Source organism: Arachis duranensis, chromosome 2 (assembly GCF_000817695.3).
Source record: "Arachis duranensis cultivar V14167 chromosome 2, aradu.V14167.gnm2.J7QH, whole genome shotgun sequence".
NCBI lineage: Eukaryota > Viridiplantae > Streptophyta > Magnoliopsida > Fabales > Fabaceae > Arachis > Arachis duranensis.
In genome coordinates, this window is record NC_029773.3 from 589,891 (window position 1) to 615,061 (window position 25,171).

The 25,171-nt window shown below is 33.5% G+C and overlaps 3 protein-coding genes and 1 non-coding gene across 4 annotated transcripts; 3 read left to right on the forward strand and 1 right to left on the reverse strand.

Moving 5' to 3' along the window:
* The first annotated feature begins 441 nt into the window (after positions 1-441).
* Positions 442-4,660, forward strand: LOC107472470 (bifunctional L-3-cyanoalanine synthase/cysteine synthase 1, mitochondrial). Its single transcript, XM_016091995.3, has 10 exons — positions 442-664; positions 756-865; positions 1,674-1,731; positions 1,857-2,120; positions 3,115-3,252; positions 3,356-3,407; positions 3,501-3,580; positions 3,669-3,728; positions 4,033-4,113; positions 4,543-4,660. The coding sequence occupies exons 1-10, from the start codon at positions 458-460 to the stop codon at positions 4,639-4,641; spliced, it is 1,149 nt and encodes a 382-aa protein (XP_015947481.1). The 5' UTR covers positions 442-457; the 3' UTR covers positions 4,642-4,660.
* A 440-nt stretch (positions 4,661-5,100) lies between these two features.
* LOC107472871 (uncharacterized) lies at positions 5,101-6,094 on the reverse strand. The gene has a single exon (XM_016092399.3). It carries the CDS (start codon positions 6,012-6,014, stop codon positions 5,277-5,279), a length of 738 nt encoding a protein of 245 aa, XP_015947885.1. The 5' UTR covers positions 6,015-6,094; the 3' UTR covers positions 5,101-5,276.
* A 1,725-nt stretch (positions 6,095-7,819) lies between these two features.
* TRNAY-GUA (transfer RNA tyrosine (anticodon GUA)) lies at positions 7,820-7,912 on the forward strand. The gene is made up of 2 exons: positions 7,820-7,856; positions 7,877-7,912. It is a non-coding gene; the product is annotated as a tRNA-Tyr (tRNA).
* Positions 7,913-11,583: 3,671 nt separating this feature from the next.
* Positions 11,584-22,407, forward strand: LOC107472485 (ATP-dependent helicase BRM). The gene is made up of 14 exons (XM_016092012.3): positions 11,584-12,237; positions 13,336-14,652; positions 14,782-16,122; positions 16,289-16,401; positions 16,647-16,734; positions 16,832-16,918; positions 17,107-17,199; positions 17,289-17,372; positions 17,458-17,661; positions 17,860-18,108; positions 18,184-19,728; positions 19,822-20,283; positions 21,066-21,317; positions 21,468-22,407. Exons 1-14 carry the CDS (start codon positions 12,058-12,060, stop codon positions 22,095-22,097), a joined length of 6,645 nt encoding a protein of 2,214 aa, XP_015947498.1. The 5' UTR covers positions 11,584-12,057; the 3' UTR covers positions 22,098-22,407.
* The last annotated feature ends 2,764 nt before the right edge of the window (positions 22,408-25,171 follow it).

Genomic DNA, 25,171 nt, shown 5'->3' on the forward strand with positions numbered 1-25,171 from the left:
AACTCATAAGCACTATAGAATTGCTATATAATAAATAATTAAGTATCTCCCACTGATATCAACTTTTATATTTTTATAATACCAATAACCAATGAGGGGGAAAATCAGTGCTATGAGAGAGACAATTCTTTGAAGTGAAATTAATTAAACTTTTAATATTTGATTTTAAATCATGTGCTAAGAGCCTAAGATTCCTTACAAATCTAGCTAGTTGGTCAAAAAAAAAATTAACCAACCATGTGCTATGATTCCTTACAAAAGCGTCGTCATCCATGGTTGAAATTTGAACACTGTATCTCATAAAATAAACAAAATTAATGGTCCTATATAAAAGGTGATATCTATATTATACAGAAGAACACATAGCAGCCTCTGCAAGTTGCCTTGCCAGTTGCCATCATTTCTTGTCTCCTCTAATAAAAGCAAAGTTGAACTCTTCTAGCTCTACTCTATTTATATGTATAGTTCATGCATGTATCAGGTTCTATATACTCATTCCAAATCAATTCTAACAATGGCTGCTATTAGGAGCTTAATCAACAAAAGGGTTTCTTCATCAGATGCTATGATGAGTAGATTCTTCTACACTACCTTATCAGCTGAACCCATTAGAGATCTAGCAAATGATCTTCCCAAAACCAACATCAAGAATCATGTCTCCCATGTAATTAATAACCTTGCTTGTTTCATTTCATATTTATCAATAATATGAAATACAATAACAGAACAACTCATCACTCTTCTTTTCTTTTCAGCTGATTGGGAGAACTCCACTTGTTTATCTTAACAAAGTAACTCAAGGTTGTGGAGCTTTTATTGCTGCCAAGCAAGAAATGATGCAACCTACTGCCAGTGTCAAAGACAGGTCTTAATTCTATTTTAAGTATGCCAATATATAGTTTTAGTTACTTTGTTAGTCTGTGTAGTTTCACCAAATTTGCAACTAGGTTTCTAATCTCTATTTTTTTGTTGAATTGAGTCTTTACGCTGCTTTTAATTTTGTAATTAGGTATTTTCTAGTATCAAAAAGTAGAGTTAATTGAAGGTTTAATTATTCCTCTGAATTTTCAATTAGGTTCTTATACTTTTTTCTTTTTGATCGAGTCAATATACCATATTAGATTTTGTAATTAAGTTCCTAGCGTGACAAAAATGGTGGAATTAACAGAATATTCTGTTAAACAAAACGAATATGTCTAACACTTGACTGAATATTCTGTATAATTTAACAGAATAATCCGTTAATTTTAATATTTTTGTCACAGTAGGGACTTACTTACAAAATCTAGTATAGTATAGGAATCTAATTGAAAAAGAAAAAAATATAGGGACCTAATTGAAAATTTGGTGAAATTATAAGGACCGATACAATAATTAAATCTTAACTGAATATTTCTCTACAAATTGAAGTATCCATAATTAAAAACCTAATTAGATCTTTAACTACATATTTTTTGAAAAAAAATATTTCGTTAATTTTAATGTTTTTGACATGAAAATGATCAAATTACAAAATTAAAAGCAATATAAAGACTCAATTGAAAAAAAAAAGTATAACGACTTAATTGCAAATTTGGTAAAACTATGAGACCAACAGAATAATTAAACCAGTATATATTCATCCGTCTTCGCCTATCAGTTTTACGATTATAAATAATTTTCTTAATGGACAGAGCTGCATATGCTATGATCACAGATGCAGAGAAAGAGAATTTGATATCACCAGGAAAGGTTGGCCAAACTGGTTTATTTTGTGGCAACATCAATTTTTTACTTTACTAAGCTATTAACATATTATTGAAGATTCTCATATTTGATTTAATTAATTATGTATTATTGTTTAATATGGTGTGTAGACAACTCTTATTGAGCCTACTTCTGGAAACATGGGAATAAGCTTGGCATTTATGGGTGCTTTGAGAGGATACAAGATTATTTTGACCATGCCATCATACACAAGTTTGGAGAGAAGAGTTACCATGAAAGCTTTTGGAGCTGAGTTAGTACTCACTGATCCAACCAAGGGAATGGGTGGAACTGTTAAGAAGGCTTATCAACTTCTAGAAACCACACCAAATGCTCACATGCTACAACAATTTTCAAACCCAGCCAATAGTCAAGTAAGTACTTCAATGTTATACACCACACATCACTAAGATTTAAGTTATATGTATATAATGTACATTTTTTAGGATATGTATACCAGATCAAAGGGTGTTAATGTCGGTGAATTTGGATCTTCTAAATTTTAAAATTTCATTTTAGAGGTTAAAGTGTGATCTTTCACTATTTATTTTATAAGTGGGATCAAGAGAAAATATAAGAGAGAAACTATTCAAAGGTGAGAGATCACACTTTATCCTCTAAAGTAAAATTCAAAATTTAGAGGATCAAAATCCAACGTTGTATATTATATATATTAGGTAGCTTTTGTTTTCATAGACTAAAACTGAGACTATGGGACTGGGATTTAATATTGTGTTTGGTGGCCAGAGACTAAAACCAAAATTTCAATATTTTCAGTACCTCTAGAAAGTGGAAACATAGATACTGAAATTTTAATAATATTTCTTCTAAAAAATATCTCCATTTAACTTTTAACATTCAAAATCTACTCTTCAATCTCCCTATTTATCTTAAATTAAATATAATATTAAGACATAACTCAGTCCAATATATTTTAGACCAAACACAATATAAAGACTTAATTAGTCTCTGTCACCCAGTCACACTCTCTTAGTTTCACTCTCCTTTCCAAACGTAGTCTTACTTAACTTTAGAAAAAAATTATGTTATTTGTCCTTAACTATTTATCGCTATAAGAAATTTGTTGAACAGCAACCGATGCAGCAATCGATAGACAAGCATAAGCGACCAATTTAGTAACAAGCTATTTTAGTTGCTAAATAGGTTACTAATTTATAATTGAATTATCGGTTCAAACTAGATGTTAATTAATTAGTTACTAAATTGATTGTTTTTAGTGGATTTCTTGTAGTGATATATGTTTAGAAAAATAAGATTTTTTTTTAGATGATTCAAAATTGTAATGTCATGAAATGCTTTGAAATTGGAAAAAGAATTGATTGTTAAAGAAAATGGTTGGGGAATCAGGTGCACTTTGAGACAACAGGTCCAGAGATATGGGAGGAAACAAATGGAAAAGTTGACATATTTGTCATGGGAATAGGCAGTGGAGGCACAGTCACTGGTGTAGGAAGATACCTTAAATCCAAGAATCCTAATGTTAAGGTCAGTTTAGTTATTTCTTTTCTTAACATCCTATAATGAAGTATTCAATTTTCACTCATCAAATTAAATTCCTTGAATAATTATTGTTTTGTTGTGTCATTAGATTTATGGTGTGGAGCCAGCTGAAAGTAATGTTCTAAATGGTGGTAAACCTGGTAAATATCATGCTTACCCTTTTCATTTATTTATTTATTTTTGTGTAAAGTTTGGAATTTCATAGTTATTTATGATTTATTCATATGATATAGGTCCTCATGAAATTACTGGAAATGGAGTTGGATTCAAACCAGATATACTGGACATGGATATAATGGACAAAGTTATTGAAGTAAGTATATATATATATATAGGTTGAAGTTTTCTAATTTTTGTACCCATAATTATTATTGGTCACTTATCAATTACTTGCATGTTAGATCCGAAGTGAAGATGCAATTAACATGGCTAGGCAATTGGCCTTAAAGGAAGGACTCATGGTAAGTATTCAAATGACTCTGTTTTCCATTTTTTTTTTTAGAAAAAACGACAAATAAGCCTTTAACTAATTGAAAATTCAAAAATGTCTCTCATCTTTTACAAGACATCTAAGTTCGTCCGTCCAAAATATATAAAGACAAATAGATCCTTCATAGAGACTTAGATATCTCGCATTTTAAAATATAAAAGGCGTTTTGGTATTTCTATTAGTCAATAACTTATTTTTATTCCAGTTAAAAGTCAAAGACCTATTAGTCAATAACTTATTTTTATTTTTTCCTTCTTTCCGTAATTGGTTTGCAGGTAGGGATATCATCTGGAGCTAACACAGTTGCAGCACTCAAACTAGCCAGCATGCCTGAGAACAAAGGCAAACTCATTGTGGTAAGAATAGTAATGGAACCATTTATATATCTAATAAATTATTTACTCTACTCTCACTTGGTTTCAAAATACTTATTCTTTTCAACAAAGTAGTTTAATACATTCAAAAGTTAATATATATTTAAACACAATTTGTATCTAAAATATATTAGCTTTTTAAGTAAAAAAAATATAAGTCTCTTTAGGTCACTAACAATCATTGAAAATACAAAATATATAAAAATTCTTCTGTTGACTAAAAAGTTTATTTGTTATTATTTTGACCTGTTTAAATGTGTCATTTTACCCAAAAGATGCTCTTATTTTATTAAAAAAATGAGAAAAGTACCCCAATATATATTTAAGGGAACAAGTTTCTTACTGTTACTTAGTTGCTAAGTAACACTTATTATTAAAATGATGTTGATGTTGATTGTTATGTTATCTCAGACTGTTCATCCAAGCTTTGGAGAGAGATACTTGTCTTCTATTCTGTTCCAAGAGCTTAGGAGAGAAGCTGAAAACATGCAGCCAGTATCTGTTGATTAATTAAATTAAATTGCCTTTTTGCCACCTCTGTTTTTGAGAGCATAACACACCATTTATTTTAAAGATATCAATAACTGAGTCTACTAATTGAACTTAAAAATTTTGACAAACAACAAAGTTTTACATAAAGAATTGGTGATAGTGATAACAACTGTTACTGTTCTGAAACAAAAGCGTGAAGTTTATTCTTTCTAAAGTCCTCTAAGGAGAACATATCCTTTAACTTCAATCAAAGTCTATCTTATGTTGAAATCTCATAATGTAAAAGACACTCTATAAATGGTATTTTGAGATTGAAAAATAGCCAATAGAGAAGATTTTGGTAGAAAAAAAAAAGTAAGCAAAATAAATAAATAAAAAAAGGATAAATTTCAAAACAACACTCAATAAAGAAATGAATAAGAATTTTTATTAGATTTTTTCAATAAAGAAGAGCATATTCAATACAAAACAGAGTTAAAGTGCTATGTTAATAGTTCAAGAGCAGTATTGTGATTGGTACAAAATGAAAAAACACATGACAAATTCAGCAATTTAGGGTTTGGACTAATGATTTTCTATTCTTTCAATAGGTAACAAAATCTGGTTACACCCTAACTAAGCATCGATTTTGACATATCGTGGTACAATGATTTCTAATTGGCTTGAATGAGTTGTTTGAAGATTTCAGTGTAAACCTTTAAAACAAAGCGATCTTTGGCTGCAGTTCTATGCAATTTATTGTACTTGCAAAAATACCTCAAATCTTCTAAATTGCAGAACCCTATGAACTGACCCAACCAAAGAAACAACCAATTAATGGAGTGTTCCTTCCGGTTTCCAATAACAGGCTTCACGCTTTTTTCTTCGCCGCAGAATTTGCATGCAATCGGATTAGGGTTCCTCCACTCTTTTGGACATCTACTATGCAAGGAAGCTCCATGATCCTTCAAGAACTTGCCATTCTCTGCAACCTTTTTATTTAAATCAAACTCCATTTCGAATCTTTTGCCACAGCTTCCGCATTGAACGTCTCCGTTGATTGTTAAGATCTTGTTTTGGTTGAGATATTGGAGTGTGTGGATTTTCGCTGGACGATCAGTGGCCCATGGAAAGGGAGGAGTGATGACTATGTTGAGGTCGTCGGTGACGGCCCGTGCCGGTGGTGGCTGTGGTGGCGATGAAAACTCTGGATCTTGTGAATGATTGGAAGAAGGTGAAGGTTCGGTAGGGAAGAGAGAGAGTGTCTGCAATTCTCTGATTTCTTGATCTTGAGGCTCTGGATTGGGAGGAGTAACCGCCGCAAGCTTTGGTTTCACGTTGCGGTGGCGGCGGTGGTGGTTGGTGGTGGCTGATGAAGGTTGCTCTTTTCTCTTGTTATCCTTGTTCTCCATTGTTTTGGAGTTCTTTGATTGTTCTTGAGTTTTCTATGATCTTTCTTCGATGGTTTTGAGTTTTTGGAGAATGAATGTGTCTAAATCCGTTTCTAATAACTTTTTGAATCTCAATTTGAAATGATAAAATGAATAAAACTAAAATAAGATTACTTATTTTTAATTATANAGTAATGCCTTAGCAATTAAGCTGACATAATTTTTGTTAGCGGAGTGCTAGGTAAATAATAATATTTTTGAATAATATAAATAATTATTAATTAAATAAAAATATATTACATTTTTAAATTATTTATTTAAATTTTAATATTAAAATAATTATACATCTAGTGAAATTAATATTCGACTTGTTTAATATTTTTATTATCTATCTATACTTTTTTTTTGCAAACATAACTTTGCTAGAATTATTATCTAGACCAACTATGATCGTAACTGTAAATTAGTATCTAATTATTTAAAATTTAAGTCAAATTTAAAAAGATAAAAATAGTCAAATAAATTGATTGATTTGAATTGATTTATTGGTTAATTTACTTTAAATAGATATAAAAATTTAATGATATTAGACAATTTTATAATAACAATAAATTTTTTGTCTAATTATTTAAATATAAATATTAAGAGATAAGATTTACCTTTTTATAAAAATTAAAACGTGTATTTTACAGATATCATAAAACATATCATAACATTATGTCAATTGAGTTTGGGCTTTATCGAAGAATAATAAAGACAGAAATTAGGATATCGTGGAATAATTACTCAATATAACAACTCCATGCATATTTGGTGCATATATACTATTTTTTATGCATTGCTATAATGTCAAGCATGGTTTACATTTTTTTATCTACAAATAAAGTCATTTAAATTATAAATATTAATAGAATAAAATTTGTTTATTTTATCATTTATTAATAATAATAATAATAATAATAATTAATAATTAATAATTTATATTTTGTCGTGCATTTAGGATTGACAATATATATCATATTCATAAATATTTAATTTGGACCAACTCGTTTGAGTAGGATTGTCTATCCGACTTGTCACAGATAGGGTGTGATGCAGTGCGAGTTTTCTATGAATTTTTTTTATGGTTTTGAGTTTTGGAAAATAAATGTGTCTAATTTAAAGTAACTGATTTAAAATTTAAACTCTAAATTCATTTATAACAACTTTTTAAATTTTAATTTGAAAAGATAAAATAAATAGAATAATAACTTATTTTTAGTTGTATGTGTTATTATTCATACAAATGGGGCAATATAGTAATAAATAATACATTAATTAGATAAATTATAGATCATGTTTTAGCAAATAGCAATTAAGTTGGCGCATAATGTTTTGCAAACATAATTTTGTCAGAGTTATTATCTAGGTCAATTATATCGTAACTGTAAATTGATATCTAATTATTTAAAGTTTAAGGCAAGTCTAAAAAGATAGAAATAGTTAAATAAGTCAATCAATTTGAATTAATTTATTGGTTAATTCACTTTAAATAGATGCCAAAAATTTGAATTTAAATCTAAGAATATTAGACAATTTTATGATGACAATAAATTTTGTGTCTAAATTATTTAAATCAGCGTCTCAACAGGCATCAACCGTTTTTCTATTATTTTAAAGAGATTAATTTTTATAATTTTATTTTTAAAATTATAAATTTAGTAAAGTGCGTTTTCAATACAAAACAGAGTTAAAGTGCTATGTTAATTGTTCAAGAGCAGCAAAATAAAAAACACGAGAACTTTAGAAATTTATTATACTTTTAATATGAACGACATAACACAAAACCGACCTTAGCTCAGTTGGTAGAGCGGAGGACTGTAGTGGGTTGATAACTCTCAGATATCCTTAGGTCGCTGGTTCGAATCCGGCAGGTCGGATTTCTTTTATTTTTTCAATATTTTTAAGATGCTATCAATTAGGCTTTGTTTGGTTGGAAGGAAAGAAGAGAAAGGAAAGAAATTGGATGGAATTTTATTTTCCTTGAATATGTTTGGATGAAAGGAAAATGAGAAGGAAGGAAATAGTATATAATGTTATGAAAAGACAATTTTATCCTTAGATATTTTAAAATATATTAAAAATTAAAGGGTAATATTGGAATATTGATAGAAAATATATTTTCCTTCCATTTTCCATCCATTATTGGAGGGAAAAAATTTTTAATGGGTCCCACCCATTTTTTTACACTATTCATTTTTTCTTTTTGAGTTTTCCATTCAACCAAACAAAGGAAAATAATTATTTTCCTTCCAATTTCTTTCCTTTCTATTTCCTTCCTCCCATTTTCCTCTCAAACAAACACACCCTTAGGGTGACAATGGGGCGGGTAGGGGCGGGTTTTTGCTCTACCTATATCTTACATATATTATATATTAAAAATATATATTTATATATCTATTATATATACCGGGGCGGGTAGGGACGGGTTCAACCTAAACCCGACCCTGCCCCGCCCCGCCCAAGAACCCGTCCCGTTAAAACCCGCCCCAGTGCGGGTGCGGATAATTACCCGCCCCGAACGGGTAGGGGTGGGATGGATACCCGCGGGTTCGAGTAGTGTTGCCACCCATCAATAAATAGAATAGGAATTTTATAAGCATATAAGAAAAGAAAAAGCAAAAGAATAGCAACTTCTTGGAGTTAGCTTGTTAATATAGTTGGAAACTTGGAATGCACTTTATTAGTTTATTTCACTCCTCACTTCTTTACTTGGTAGAGTGGACTGGTATATGCTATTGAATTTTCTACAATAAGTCAATAACAAAGATTGTGACTTGTGTATCATGGCCATGAATAGTTCAGAGGCTTCTGGGTATGGTGTATTATTTTTTTTTTCTAAAATTAAGAATGAGGTTTGAATTCAAAATTTTTAAGTAAATATAGAGAGATTATACTATTTGAGTTATAAGTCGTTGTAATTAATTAATATTTAGATTGGTTTTAAGCTAATCTATTATATTTGAAATATAAGACAAAAATATTATTTTTAGTGGTATAAATAGAAAAATGCTTCTTCTCATAATCACAAGCTTAAAAATATTGTTTTCATTTATAATTTGTCAACTTTAATTATAATTTTTTATCCAAATTCCAAACATAATGTTTTTTTTTTTGAAAATTAAAAAAAAAAAAAACATTTTTCAATGATTCCAAACATGCCCTAGTCAGTGCAAATATTATTTGTTCCTTAATTGAAGATGCCAGATACCATGGCAGATACCAATTCTGGTTGGTACGGTAGATGCATATTCTCTAATGTTTCACATGTCTGCATTATTTTCCCATTGTTTGTGGTGTGTCCCAATTTGCTAATGCAACTATTTATTTTCTCTATGTTTAATTGGAAGCTTTTGATGCCCTACAAAAGTATGTTGTTCACACTTCACTATTGCATTTATTTTTGGACAAAGTCTTGCTTGTAGTTTTTGTCGTATTAAGTTAATAATTGAGAACTGTTAGATAATTTAATAGATTTTACTAAATTGTTATCTAACAATTTTTTATTATCAATTTTACGTGAAGACAACTGTATGCGAGTTTTTACTTCCTTTTTTCAAACTTTGTTTTGATATATATTTTTTTTCTTATATCTTCTCTTGTTTTGAATTTTGAAGGCAATAGTATTATTAGTTTGAGTTAGTTGAGTTCACTAGTTAATATATAACAGTTTGTGTGTATGTTATATTTAAGTTTGTGATTTGACATTCTTGACCCTAATTTTACTACATCTCTTTAAACAAATAATGCTAACTTTGTTTTACTCGAATTCTATTATTAATTAAGGTTTGCATTGTTAATGAAGCAAGCATAATAGGCACAAAAAAAATGCTGAAATATAGGAATGAATGTCCCTTTCAAAAAGGGTATTCAATAGTACAAATTACAGAGCTTCTAAAAGTGAAAATATCAAAATAATAATAATAATGAAGATGAATTCAAATTTTGCAAGCTTGTTAGTTCATGGATGAGGATGACATTGACCTCAATAGTAGCATATAGGATAATTTTAAAATCAGATTTTCTCAAATGATTGACTATATGCCAAATTGGGTCAATACTTCAATCTAACTTGAAAATTATTCATACTTAGAACTCGAATTCAAAATCACTATTATACATTCATAAAGGGAAAATAACATTATCATTCGAATCAACTACTAAGTGCTAGCTTTTTGAGGGCATATTCGATACTTAACAAACTTATTAAGGGTTCAAACATACATATATAATCACATAGATTTAAAATTTTTATGGTATTTCATAAATTAACGGTTAAAAACTAATACATCGTAGATTTAAATTTTATTAAAAATTTGTATTGATTATTGTGTTGTTATATGTATAAATAGAATTTAAATTTTTGACACTTAATTAAAAAAATAAGTGAGTTACCATTTCAGCCAACCTAAATTGATGAGTTTTGGAGTTAATCCTTAAAATGGTTATTAAAATTTGCTGCTTCCATTTAAAAGATTATTAAAATTCTAATTACACTATAAAAATCATTGCGACTGAAAAAATTACAACATGATAATCTCCCATCCCTTTACGTCAAGTTACTCTTCACCTCATTAGTGATCTCACACATACCCTTTCATGTTGAATTAGAGAAAATAATGTGATTTTAATTATGGGACTAAATGTTTAATGAAACGATGTTGTTTATTCTTAATGAATCATAAAATATCTTATTTTTTACCAAAAAATATATATGACCATTAAAATTAAACAATATTTCATAAAAAAATTTAACGTTACAACTACAACAATAATGTTTTATCTAAGAAAGAGAATAAACAATTAACATGATACAATCTTTTCAATCTTAGAAACGTTTATATAATGTCACCAAAAAAAAAAGAAACTTTTATATAATGCAATTGAAAATTAAAATTGTTTCTCTAAACAGCCAATCTCAAAAACTACTTTAATATTTAACTCGTTAATTTAATTTCTCAAATATATAATATTTTATCTTTTAAAAATAGATATATCTTTTCAATAAATTTTACTAAACTCATAATTATTATTAGAGCACCTTATTACCAATAAAATTAAAAATTTTAAACTTGAAATATAAACAAATAATTATTTTAAAAAATTTATTCTAACCATTTAATTAACCTAATAAATATTTTTAGGGTACATTTAACATACATACTTTTAATTAGACATTAAAGCATATTACTCCTCAAAGTAAATTGAAAAAAAAAGTAAAATAAAGGGTAACTCTACTCTCATATATAGATGAAAATTTAAGGTGCAGTCGACTTTACGTAAAATTGATAATTAAAAATTATTAAATAATTTAATTAATTTAACTAAATTTTTATCTAACGATTCTCAATTATTAATTTCACGAGTCCAGAGTTTTCACCATAAATGATGGAGTATGGACTAGAAAACAAGATGTAATTTTGGGAAAAAGGAGAGGCAATCTCAATGGATACCTTCCGTTAAAAAGGAACGAAAGCAAACCCGACCCAACTATCATTGTCATTTTTTTAAGACAGAGAGATTTTAATCTTTCTCTCACTACCGAGTACCAACCTCAACCCAAAATTAAAAAAAAAAAAGAAATCAATTTTATTAAAAAAATTAAAAAGAAAGTTAGGGTTTGACCAGAAAAAAATTGCACACAATCGCGTGCGACCCACATAGTGGAATTCACCGATTCGGACAAGCCTCGTTCCTCTCAGTGAACCTTCGCCCCCCTCTCACCAAAGATCCACACCCACTTACCCCTCTCCTTCTTCCGAAATTCGCGGCTTTTTTTGGAGAGAGAAAATCGGAGCTTTTTAGAGAGAGAAAAAATGGCAGATGCTTCTATACCCTGAATCCAGAACAACGAAAAGATTGGGCCTTTCTTCAATTTTGTACTGATTTGAGGCTTTTTTAACCCTGTGGGCTCTCCAATTTTGATGATTTTTGAGTTTTTCTGTTGTCTAGAATGATGGGGTGTTTGTACTGTGAGTGATCTGAATTTGGGGGTTGGGGAATTTGGTGGGTGGATTTGTGCTCCATGCAGTCAGGTGGCGGTGGCCGGAACCCTGGGGTTGGCCGGACGGGCTCCACGGCGACGTCGTCAGCTGCGGCGTCGCCGTCGTCTTCGTCTTCGGCATCCCAATTGGGGCTTGATCAGCATCATCTTCAGCAGCAGCAGCAACAACAACAGCAGCAGCAGATAAGTTCTAGTAGACAGGTGTGGATTTTTTATGGAGGGTTTTGAAGCTGAATTTCTTTGATTTTTTTTTTCCCGTAAAAATGTGCTCTTGAACAATGTTATGGTTTTGGATAACATGGTTTATCGGTAGTGTGACTGTGTGAGTGAGGGGTGTGGTTTATGCCTTTATGGTTTGTGTGTGTGTGTTATTATTATTATTTTTTTGACCAGTATCATCATTAGCAACTAATTTGACTTGATTCTGAGTCAGCTTATTTTGCAGTTGCTTTTGGATTTTTTGTTTCTTTGGTTTATAGGATAGGGCTTCAGCAATTAATTTGACTTGAGAATGCAACTGCTGATAGTGAATTTATGGAGCTTAATTATTTTGTAACAGTTGGTTTGGGGAGGGGACTTGGGAATTGGGAGTGCCGTTGATTTTGGAAATTGGGACGCAGTGGAATTTGCATTTGTTTATTTTATTTTATTTAAATTTATGACAACCTCGTACCTATCCTGTTTTGTTGGTCCGGTTTTGGTTCGTTTTGGTCTTTCTCTCTTTCATTCCTTTTAAAGACCAATTAAATTTTTGTGTACTACGAGTCAAACTAGGCATGTTTCAGTTCAGTGGAGTGCTGCTAGGTAATGTTGTCAGCTTTTGAGTCAGAAGTTTCCATTTGATCACACAAACAATATGAACTTTGCTGTGGTTTTTGAATTTCTTAGCTAATTTGTCTTCTTACATTTATTTTTATGTTCATATGGGATCTAAAATTATTGGCAACAGAAAACATTAACCCTTTTTTGTGTAAACTACTTTTCTGAAATGTTGGTGCATTTGCTTTTGGTTTGGAATCAGCTATATTGTTTCTGGTTTTATATTGTCACTTATGTGGAGGGCACTGTGCTTTTTTTCTCTTACACCTTTAACCTTAAAATATAAAAAATCACCAGTACAATTGTGTAAAACTTTCCACTGAATGAACTTGTTATACTTAATATTTTTTTGGTGGTTATTTCAACCTTGATATTGATGAAATTTGCATTATCACCTTACATCTGTGTTCTTTCAAACTTAAGAAAGAAACGATTAATGGTTTCGGGGTCATGACCTTTTTCCCGGTTTTGTATATGCAGTCATTTCAACAACAGTTACTTAGAAAACCTGAAGGGAATGAAGCTTTCTTAGCATATCAAGCTGGGCTCCAGGGTGCCTTTGGGAATAACAATTTCTCATCTCCTGGTGCCATGCAATTGCCCCAGCAGTCTCGAAAGTTCATGGAATTAGCTCAACATGGAGCCAGCCAAGATGGCCAGTTCAGGGCTCAAGGTGTTGAGCAGCAAATGATGAATCCTATGCATCAAGCATGCCTTCAATATGCACTTGCGCAACAAAAATCTGCGATGGGAATTCAGTCGCAGCAGCAAGCTAAAATGGGAATGTTAAACCCATCTCTGAAGGATCAGGAAATGCGCGTGGCAAATCTGAAAATGCAGGAAATGATGGCTATGCAGGCTATGCATCAAGCTCAAGGATCATCATCTAGGAATTCTTCCGAACATGTGTCACGTGGGGAAAAACAGATCGAGCCAGGACAGCAGACAGCTCCTGATCAGAAGACCGAAGGAAAGCCTTTATCCCAAGGACCAGCTATTGGACATGTAATGCCTGGCAATGTGGTGAGACCAATGCATGTGCCAGAATCTCAGCAGGGAATTCAAAATTTTATGGCAATGTCTGCGCAATACCAGGCTATGCAGGCATGGGCACGCGAACGCAACATAGATTTGTCGCATCCTGCAAATGCTAACATAATGTCGCAGCTCATTCCAATGATGCAGGCAAGGATGGCCTCCCAACAAAAGGTCAACGAGAGCAACGTTGGTGTTCAGTCAACACCTGTTCCTGTTTCAAGGCAGCAGGTCACTTCTCCAGCTGTTGGAAGTGAGGGTTCTGCACATGCTAATTCGTCAAGTGAAGCATCTGGGCAGTCAGGTTCTTCAAAAGCCAGGCAGTCAGTTCCACCCGGCCATTTTGGCCCCACAACAAATTCTGGCATAGGCAGTGGCTCCAGTGACATGGTGATGCAGCAACTTGGTCCTCAAGGAAGAGAGTCTCCAGCCTCTTTGAGGCAACCAGTCTCAGTGGGAAATGGAATGCCCTCTGTGCATCCTCATCAGTCTTCTGCCAACAGGAACTCAGGTGCAGAACATCCCATGGGTGCAAAAACTTCATCATCTGGTTCAGAACCCCCGCAAATGCAAAACTTAAGGCAGGTAAACCAATCCTCATCTCAGGCTGGAGTTCCAACAAATGAAGGTGGCTCGGGAAGTCATGCTAAATCTCAAACGGCACCACCAGCTCAGATGCCTCAGCATCGGACAGGAAGCGCGTTTACCAAGCAGCAGCTTCATGTTCTTAAAGCCCAAATACTTGCATTTAGGCGGCTGAAGGTTAGATCTCTGCTTCATTTCATTCTATCTGTCTGAGTGTGTTTGCATTATTTGTGCATGAGCTATTTATATATTCCTATTAAAATATGCTGCCTATAGTCTAATTTTGCCTTTTCTATTTGTTGATAGAAAGGGGAAGGTACTCTGCCTCAAGAACTTCTACGTGCTATTGCTCCGCCGCCTCTTGAGATGCAGGTGCAACATTCAAATCATCTCACGGGAGGACAAAATCAAGACAAACCTTCTGGCAGTATCGCGGCAGAACAACCAAGGCACACTGAACCCAATGCGAAGGATTCACAATCTATCCCAGCTATTAATGGACAGAGTTCTTTAAAGCAGGAACCCTTTCCCAGAGAAGAGAAATCCGTTGTACCACCGGTTCCTGTGCAAGCTGTTATGCCACCTGCACCAAAGGAATCTGCTCCAACATTATCTGCTGGAAAGGAAGAGCAGAAATCAGTTGCATGCCCTGATAAGTCAGACCAGGACAGGGACAGTGATCGTGGAAAGAACAGAACTCCTCCTAGGAATGATTTAGTGCTGGATAGGGGAAAGGCGGTTGCACCGCAGGCTTCTGTATCCGACTCAACCCAAATTAAGAAATCGGCACAAACAAGCACTGTTTCCCAGCCAAAGGATGCGGCATCTACTAGAAAATATTGCGGACCCCTATTTGATTTTCCTTCATTCACTAGGAAACATGACTCTTTTGGGTCATCGATGATGGTAAACAATAATAATAATCTGTCACTGGCATATGATGTCAAAGATCTTCTTTTAGAGGAAGGCATGGAAGTACTTAACAAGAAACGTACAGAAAATTTAAAGAAGATTGAAGGGTTGTTGGCAGTGAACTTAGAGAGGAAAAGGATTAGGCCAGATCTTGTGTTAAGGCTACAGATTGAAGAAAAAAAGCTTCGCCTTGTAGACCTTCAGGCACGTTTAAGGGACGAGATTGATCAACAGCAACAAGAGATAATGGCAATGCCGGATAGGCCATATCGTAAGTTCGTAAGGCTGTGTGAGCGTCAGCGTATGGAACTTGCTAGACAAGTGCAGGCATCTCAGAGAGCTTTGAGGGAGAAGCAGCTTAAATCTATATTTCAATGGCGTAAGAAGCTTCTTGAGACGCATTGGGCTATTCGTGATGCCCGTACTGCCCGCAACAGGGGTGTGGGTAAATATCACGAGAGGATGATGAGGGAATTTTCAAAACGTAAAGATGATGACAGAAACAAAAGGATGGAAGCCTTAAAGAACAATGATGTTGACCGATATAGAGAGATGTTACTGGAGCAACAGACTAGCATGCCAGGCGATGCTGCAGAAAGATATGCTGTTCTCTCAACTTTCTTAACTCAGACAGAAGAGTATCTGCATAAATTAGGAAGTAAGATAACTGCTGCCAAAAATCAACAGGAAGTGGAGGAGGCAGCAAAATCTGCTGCTGCTGCTGCACGATTGCAGGTATGCTTCATCAACTTTTCCCCCTCCGATGATGTTCTGAGAACTTTCCGTAGAGTGTGTTGTTGTCAGGGTTCTGGTTTTTTGATGGCTTCTAATGCACTATTTGAACTTATTATGTGAGATTTTTTCTATGTCAGTGATCCATTATTTGTGTTTTTAACTCTAGGGTCTTTCTGAGGAAGAAGTAAGAGCTGCTGCAGCTTGTGCAGGGGAGGAAGTAATGATTAGAAATCGTTTTCTGGAGATGAATGCTCCTAGGGACAGTTCATCTGTCAACAAGTGAGTTTGTGTTAGTTAATCTCTATTTAATATGCATGTTTATGATGATTTGTTTTGTCGCAAAAATGCTTGGGAGATTGTAACTTTAGCAAATGTTGCTCAAGATATTTTTGCTTATTTTATTCAATTTTCAAGTGCCCTGATCTTGTTTATAATGTTTTTTTTAAGAATTTTATTAAATTGGCCTTGTTATGTGTAACAATGCTCCGGGTGCTTGATTGTCACCATTATTGGCTTCTCTTCAGGTATTACAACCTTGCTCATGCTGTGAGTGAAACTGTGATTAGGCAACCATCAATGTTACGTGCTGGAACATTGAGAGACTATCAACTTGTAGGTTGCTAAATCATATGAAATACTCATTGAGTGGTTGTTTTATTTTTTACCCACTCAAGCAAACTTTCAGGATTTAACATGTTATTTTTTCAAGGTTGGTTTACAATGGATGCTTTCTTTGTACAATAACAAGTTGAATGGAATTTTGGCGGATGAGATGGGTCTTGGAAAAACTGTGCAGGTTAGTAATTCCTTAAGATGGAAACAATGTTTATTATGTACTTCTTTGAGTGACTTCACAATTCATAATAAATTCTTTATGTTGATCACTACATGATTGTTTGTCCTTGTAAGGTTTAATGCTAATGCATGATCATTTAATGAGTTCTTGTGTGTACCTTATATAATGTTAAAGTATTTCCTTTACAGGTTATGGCATTGATTGCATACTTGATGGAATTTAAAGGAAACTATGGCCCGCATCTTATAATAGTACCGAATGCTGTTTTAGTTAACTGGAAGGTGAGTTTTCAACTTTTTCACTTTAAGGATATCCTTATTTGTGTGGTTATGCGTGCTTTTTGACATGAAAAACTGTGTTCATTATGCAGAGCGAGTTTTATAATTGGCTACCATCTGTGTCGTGCATTTTTTATGTTGGAAGCAAGGATCAACGGTCAAAATTATTTTCACAAGTAAGCATGCCTTATCTTATTCATACATGTAGGGAGAGTGCTTCATCTTCACTGCCAATTTCCTTTTCTGTTACATTTTTTGCAGGAGGTTTGTGCTATGAAGTTTAATGTCCTTGTGACTACTTATGAGTTCATCATGTATGATCGATCAAAGCTTTCAAAAGTCGATTGGAAGTATATCATAATTGATGAAGCACAGAGAATGAAGGATAGGGATTCAGTCCTGGCCCGTGATCTTGATAGGTACCGTTGTCAAAGGCGCCTGCTTTTGACAGGAACACCATTACAGGTCTGATATGATTTGATACATTTTGCTTTTATGTATATATTAGTATCTAGGTTGAATGCATTCATTTATTTTTGTTGTGCCTGTCCATTCGCTAGAAGAATTAATCAACATGCTATAAGAGAGAAAAAGAACTTTAAACAGTATGTTTATGCTGTACATTTTGTTGACGGAACTATTTATGCTCTGATATCACTGCAGAACGATTTGAAGGAACTCTGGTCACTTCTAAATTTACTTCTTCCTGAGGTTTTTGACAATAGGAAAGCCTTCCATGATTGGTTCTCTAAACCATTTCAAAAGGAAGGTCCTGCTCCAACCCAAAATGGGGAGGATGATTGGCTTGAGACTGAGAAGAAAGTTATCATTATCCACCGACTTCATCAGATTCTTGAGCCTTTCATGCTCAGGCGTCGTGTTGAAGATGTTGAAGGCTCACTTCCACCTAAGGTGCGACTAAAATAGCCTTCTTGACAAGTTGCACTGTATCTGTGGCACTGGACTAATCTTTTTTCTGCATTGCAGGTCTCGATAGTTCTAAAATGCAAAATGTCCGCTGTTCAAAGCGCAATTTATGATTGGGTCAAATCAACTGGTACCCTTCGTCTTGATCCTGAGGATGAGAAGCGTAGGGTTCTAAAGAATCCGGTCTACCAGGTGAAGCAATATAAAACTTTAAACAACAGATGCATGGAGCTCCGCAAAACTTGCAATCATCCGTTGCTTAATTATCCCTTCTTCAATGACTTATCTAAAGATTTCCTAGTAAAATCTTGTGGAAAATTGTGGATCCTGGATAGAATTCTCATTAAACTTCAAAGAACAGGACATCGAGTTCTACTGTTTAGTACCATGACAAAACTCCTAGACATCTTGGAAGAATACCTGCAATGGCGAAGACTTGTGTACAGAAGAATTGATGGTACAACCAGTTTGGAAGATCGTGAGTCGGCTATAGTTGACTTCAATAGCCCTGATTCAGATTGCTTCATCTTCTTGCTTAGCATTCGAGCTGCTGGACGAGGTCTGAACCTTCAGTCTGCTGATACAGTTGTTATATATGATCCTGATCCAAACCCTAAAAATGAGGAGCAGGCTGTTGCCAGAGCTCATCGGATTGGACAGAAAAGAGAGGTTAAAGTTATCTATATGGAAGCCGTTGTTGACAAGATCGCTAGCCATCAGAAGGAGGATGAAATGAGAAGTGGAGGCACTGTTGACATGGAGGATGAACTTGCAGGTAAGGATCGCTACATAGGATCTATTGAGAGCCTCATAAGGAACAATATTCAACAATATAAGATAGATATGGCTGATGAGGTTATTAATGCTGGACGCTTTGATCAAAGAACAACACATGAAGAGAGGCGTTTGACACTTGAGACATTATTGCATGATGAAGAGAGGTATCAAGAAACTGTCCATGACGTTCCGTCATTGCAGGAGGTAAATCGAATGATTGCCAGGAGCGAAGAGGAAGTGGAACTGTTTGATCAAATGGATGAAGAGGAGGATTGGATTGAGGAGATGACAAGGTTTGATCAAGTACCCAAGTGGCTTCGAGCCAACACAAGGGAGGTGAATGCTGCTGTTGCTGCGCTGTCAAAAAGACCGTCAAAGAACATTTTAACTGGTGGTACAATACCTGTGGAACCTGGTGAAGAAAGGAAAAGAGGACGGCCCAAGGGGAAAAAGCATCTAAGTTACAAAGAAGTAGATGATGAGACTGGAGAGTACTCCGAAGCAAGCTCTGATGAAAGAAATGGATATGCACATGAAGAAGGTGAAATAGGAGAATTTGAAGACGATGGGTATAGTGGTCCTGATGGACCTCAACCCATCGATAAAGATCAGTTGGAAGATGGTATACTTTGCGAGGCTGCCGGTTATACATTTCCTAGATCTTTGGAAAGCGCTGGAAATAATCAGATGGTTGAAGAGGCTGGTTCCTCAGGATCATCCTCAGACAGTCAAAGAGTGATCCAGACGGTATCTCCATCAGTTTCCTCTCAGAAATTTGGTTCACTTTCTGCACTAGATGCCAGGCCAAGTTCCATACCAAGAAAGATGGTATGTGCATTGATTTGCATCTTGAATTTTCCATTTATTGTTTGTCTTGCTCTATCTTATTCTGATTAAATGTTTTGTAATTGTTTTTGCCAGACAGATGAGTTGGAAGAAGGGGAAATTGCTGTTTCTGGTGATTCTCACATGGATCATCAACAGTCTGGCAGTTGGATTCATGATCGTGATGAAGGTGAGGATGAACAAGTTTTGCAGCAACCCAAGATTAAACGTAAACGTAGCATGCGCGTTCGACCCCGTCTTGTTGCTGATAAACATGAAGAAAAGCCTGTCAATGAAATGGCATCTCATTTAGCAATACAAGCAGAACATAAATATCAATCACAGCCAATGGCCGACATAGAATCAAAACGATTGGTTGAATCCAAACCAGGCAGGCATGATTTAAATGCATCATTAAAAAATAAGCGAAGTTTACCTCAAAGGAGAGTTGCCAATACATCCAAATTACATGGCTCACCAAAGTCTAGTAAGGGTATGTGTCATCAATCGACTCTTTCGATGTCTCTTTCTACAATGACAGTCTTTTTTGTTAGCGTGGTTAGAGTGGATCTTGTGTGTTGTGAGAACAGGAATTACTAATTTTCTAAGCTTAATTGACAATAAACCACTAAATAATTTGATGCCAAAGTAATACTTCACCTTGACAAAAGACTTTGCATTTGATTCCTGTTGCCTTATGGTAGGTCATGTGTAAATATATTGTAAGCCCTTGCCTAGGCTAGTAACATGCCATAACCTTTGTTTTAATGGGGCAACTCCCCTATACTTCAAACAACAAACAACAACAACAACAAAGCCTTGTCCCACTAAGTGGGGTCGGCTACATGAATCAAACGACGCCATTGTGCTCTGTCATGTATCATGTCTACAAAGAGACCGTTTACATGTAGATCTCGTTTGACCACCTCATGGATGGTCTTCTTAGGTCTTCCTCTGCCTTTCGCCCTTTGTCCATCTTCCATCTCCCATCTCATCCACCCTCCTGACTGGATGTTCTATCGGTCTTCTTCTCACATGTCCAAACCACCTGAGACGCGATTCAACCATCTTTTCCACAATAGGTGCTACTCCAACTCTCTCCCTATACTTCCATGTACCAAATATAAGTAGGGGGAAGGAAAAAGAGTATAAGTTCCTTAGGTATCTGATTGGAGGTATATTTTTTATCGGCTGCAATCCCGTTAATATTTAACTTTTTCGTTTCCTTTCTCACTAGGACGTTTCATGTTAGTGGTCTCCATCAATATCATCTTAGACATTAGTGTCTGCTTGGTCAGTGTCTTTAAGTATTTAAACACTTACAACTTCTACATTTGCAGTGCAAAAATGTAATTAGCAAGCTACAAAGGCGAATAGACAAGGAAGGTCAACAAATTGTGCCCTTGTTAACGGATTTGTGGAAGAGAATTGAGAATTCTGGGTACAGTAGTGGATCCGGGAACAGCCTGTTGGATTTAAGAAAGATTGACCAGCGGATTGATAGATTGGAGTATAATGGAGCAACAGAGCTTGTATTTGATGTGCAGTTCATGCTAAAGAGCGCAATGCAATTTTACGGCTTTTCGCATGAGGTGAGATTTCTGTCATTTTGCACAATGAATTGGTGGTATTTTGGCCTTTTGGTGGCAGCTGTAGCACGGTTTTGGTGTATGTGTTCTTAGTTAACTCTTGCATGAAAAATTTTGATCTGTTGAAATATTGTTGCAAAATTTTACTATCAGGTAAGAACTGAAGCGAGGAAGGTTCATGATCTATTTTTCGATATCTTGAAAATCGCATTTCCTGATACGGACTTCCGAGATGCAAGAAGTGCGCTTTCTTTCGCCGCCAGTACTGTAACATCCCCAAGGCAAGGAGCTGTTGGTCTAGGCAAGAGGCACCGGTTGATAAATGAGGTGGAAGCCGATCAATACCCTTCACCGAAGCCACTGCAACGCGGTTCCGCTTCTGGTGGTGAAAACAGTCGGGTCAAAGGCCATGGCCTGCAAAAGGAATCAAGGGCCGGAAGTGGCAGCACCCGGGAACAGCTTCAGCCGGATGATTATCCAGTGCTGACTCATCCAGGTGAACTTGTGGTTTGCAAGAAGAGAAGGAACGATAGGGGGGAGAAATCATTGGTGAAGCTGAGGACCGGCCCCGTGTCGCCAACTAGCATGGTTCCGGCTATGCGAAGCCCGGGGTCAGGTTCAACTCCTAGGGATGCTAGACTAGCGCATCAGTCTCCTCATGCACAAGGGTTGGTTGGCCAGCCATTTCAGCAGCCAAACGGCTCCGGTGGTTCGGTTGGTTGGGCAAACCCCGTAAAGCGGCTACGGACGGATTCTGGGAAGAGGAGACCAAGCCATATGTAGATTTTCTCTCAAAGAACACAAAGTCATGGTATATAATGAACATATTGCTCCTAGTTTCAGAAAGTTTTTGGTGGCCCTTAATCTTGATAGAGTTTACCCCTCATACTGTTAATATAGAATTTAGGCCTTGAGTTTGTATTTTATGGCCACCTTAATGTACTTGAATGTAACTTGTTTCTTCCATTTTTCTTTGGATATCTGCATCCTGCAGGTATTGCTTTTCTTTTTAGATAGTTGAAACTCTTGTATAGTAAATTCTCTGGTTCATGTTAGTCCCTCAAAATTTCCCCTCTACAAAGTGCTCTGGAAATTATGACTTCTTTGTGTCTTAGTAAACTAAAGAGAAGGAAAATTAATCCATTTTCAATACTTATAAAATAATAATGACCTAAAATTATAAATAAACTATGGATGAAGTATTATTAAACTTTAAGAGAATTAGATATATTTTATATAACAACTGCATAGATCTGTAGTAGATAGGTATCACATTTACACCTAATATTTTATGAAAGCTTATGACATGAGAGCATGATGGAATTAATTTTTATTTTTTAATCATCTTCCATTTTACACCATTCAGAAGTGCCTTTGGTTTAAAAAAAAAAAATTGCATAATAATTCAAAAGACTTCCTCCAAAATGCACCAGGTGAACTGAATCTCCCAGTCTCAATCATTTTCCTTTGCTTTGGTTATTCTGCATGATTTTGTTTTGTTTCCCATTAATTAGAAATTAGAAAAAAGTCTTAATATTGAACAATCCCATAGTTGTTTACCATAAAAGTTTGACACATAATTTAACAATCAATAATCATATAATTATTATATCATGCTCCTAAATTTTAAATAAAGAAATAAACTGTTTTTTGTTATAGTTTTTTATGATATCAAATTAAATCTATTTTAACATTTTATCTTATTTTGAATAGGTTGAACTATACATTTTTCTTTTACAATGCTAGATGGATTTGATATTTATTTTACAGAAGTTTCATGAAGTTGATATCAATGGCTAGAACTATTTTCAACTGTTATCTTTCAGTTTTCACACAATCCAAAGGATTCTAGAACTTCTATGTGGCTTTTTGGGATGATCATTTACAAGGTGAATTAATTTCCTTTAAAGAAAAGCTTTTTCCTTATCAAATGTCAAGGCCCACATAGCATGACTTTTCCATTTGTCAAGGCCCACATTATGATCAATCAACTTTGTTGGCACAAAAGCAATTTGAGACTCATAAATAGGTATTTTTATTTGAACAATTTAAAGCAATTTTACAACTAATCACTACAAGAAGAATGAGAAAGAAGTCAAAATAAACACAAGTTAAAAGTGGCATAATAATAATTATAAAAATTTTCGGTTATAAATGTTAAAATTTTACGACTTATATATATTAAGATTTTTACTATTATATTATTTAGTTTGCTTATACATGTTACATAAAATTTTTACTCTTATTTATTTCTTAATCTCTCATACTAATTGACAAAAGTTTATCTAAATAAATTTAAATTTGGCATATTTTTTTACTAAATATATTTAAATATTTTATGATTATAAAATTAATTTATATTTTTTATATTATATTTTTTGTATTTTATATTTTTATTTATTTTTTTAACCCAAATAAATTTAAATTTGACACATCTCCTTACTAGATATATTAAAATATATTATGATTATAAACTTAATTTATAATTTTATATTACATTTTTAGTATTTCTCATTCTCATTCATTTTTTCTAACTTTTTTCTTTAATTATTTGTAAACCAAAGAACATCATATGAGAAGATAAAATATGACCCCTAAAACAAATGTAAAAATGGAAGCAACAAATGAAGATATCTATGTCTTTTCTAAAAATAAATGAATTCAAATTCTTAAAATAATAAACTATATTTCAATTTGTATTACATTTTTGTTGAATAATTATATGGAATTATATACAAATTATCAAATAAATATTGTGTAAAATATTTTTAATATAAAATAATTCAAATTAACATTAATTTATATATTATCTAATCAATATCTAAATAATATAACATTTATTAAAATACATTATATAATATAATTAATTTTTCTCTCCACACATTACGCAGAACTCACTCTAATTTAAATAATGGTTGGAAGATATGGATGTGCAAGATGTTCCTCTTGGTGGTCACAAATTTTTAAAAGAACTTATTTAAAAAGTTTACTTAAATTTGCACCTTATTTTTGAGGAAGAATCGAGAGATTAGGGACCAAAATGGTTCAAAGCACTTGATGTGTGGCTCTTTCATTCTTAATTTAAGATGTTTAGCTAATGGTGGAGGAAGGTGGAGGGTAGAACACTGGCAGAAAAAATAAAAAAATATAAAGGGGGTTATTATAAAGTATGGAATAAGGATAAATTTGGCAAGATCAAAGCAAAAAAAAGGCTTCAAAGTTTAGAGAGAAAAAGAAGAGAGTAAAAGAAAGATTTAATAATTACCACAAAAAAAAAAGAAAGATTTAATATCTTTAAAAATTTTCTTGTTGAGGTCTTGAGGAGTTTAAAGGAAGGACAATGAAAAAAGTTCTTTTATTGTTAAGGCATTTTATGATTTACTAAAATAATTTATTAAAAAAAATTAGCTAATTATGACATTTTTAATGCGTTTGATGTATTCAATGTATTAATAGAAATATAAAACATTTAATTTTTCAACAATTTTTATAAAAAAATTCTTTTTATGATGTTTTTAACTCTATGCCCTAGGATACAAGTTAAAATCTTTATTTGGATTACTATTACAATAAATGTGACTTCTAAATGTGACATAATTGATAATTCAAAGATTAAATAATGCTAGAGACAATATTTTAATATTTAATTATCTAAGTGTGAATGAATAAATCAATAAATGAGTATAACACTTTAGATTTTTTTTTAATGATTACCAAATTGACAAACCAAAATGTTTAGTAACCAAAAACAGCTAGAATTTACCTTATTTAACATTTATTAATTGTCGCAAGAATTAATGAATGCTAAATAAAACCTCTTTTTTTTTTTTGTCTCCGCAGCATTACTGATTACCAAA

What these genes read in the sequence shown, in the direction of transcription:
- LOC107472470 (XM_016091995.3), top strand. Translation starts at nt 458, where the DNA reads ATGTATAGTTCATGCATGTATCAGGTTCTATATACTCATTCCAAATCA. An exon ending in ACTGCCAGTGTCAAAGACAG is followed by an intron (nt 866 to 1,673) that starts GTCTTAATTCTA and finishes CTTAATGGACAG; the next exon opens with AGCTGCATATGCTATGATCA. An exon ending in CCAAGAATCCTAATGTTAAG is followed by an intron (nt 3,253 to 3,355) that starts GTCAGTTTAGTT and finishes TTGTGTCATTAG; the next exon opens with ATTTATGGTGTGGAGCCAGC.
- LOC107472871 (XM_016092399.3), bottom strand. Translation starts at nt 6,014, where the DNA reads ATGGAGAACAAGGATAACAAGAGAAAAGAGCAACCTTCATCAGCCACC.
- LOC107472485 (XM_016092012.3), top strand. Translation starts at nt 12,058, where the DNA reads ATGCAGTCAGGTGGCGGTGGCCGGAACCCTGGGGTTGGCCGGACGGGC. An exon ending in CTGTTTTAGTTAACTGGAAG is followed by an intron (nt 17,200 to 17,288) that starts GTGAGTTTTCAA and finishes TTCATTATGCAG; the next exon opens with AGCGAGTTTTATAATTGGCT. An exon ending in AAGGCTCACTTCCACCTAAG is followed by an intron (nt 18,109 to 18,183) that starts GTGCGACTAAAA and finishes TCTGCATTGCAG; the next exon opens with GTCTCGATAGTTCTAAAATG.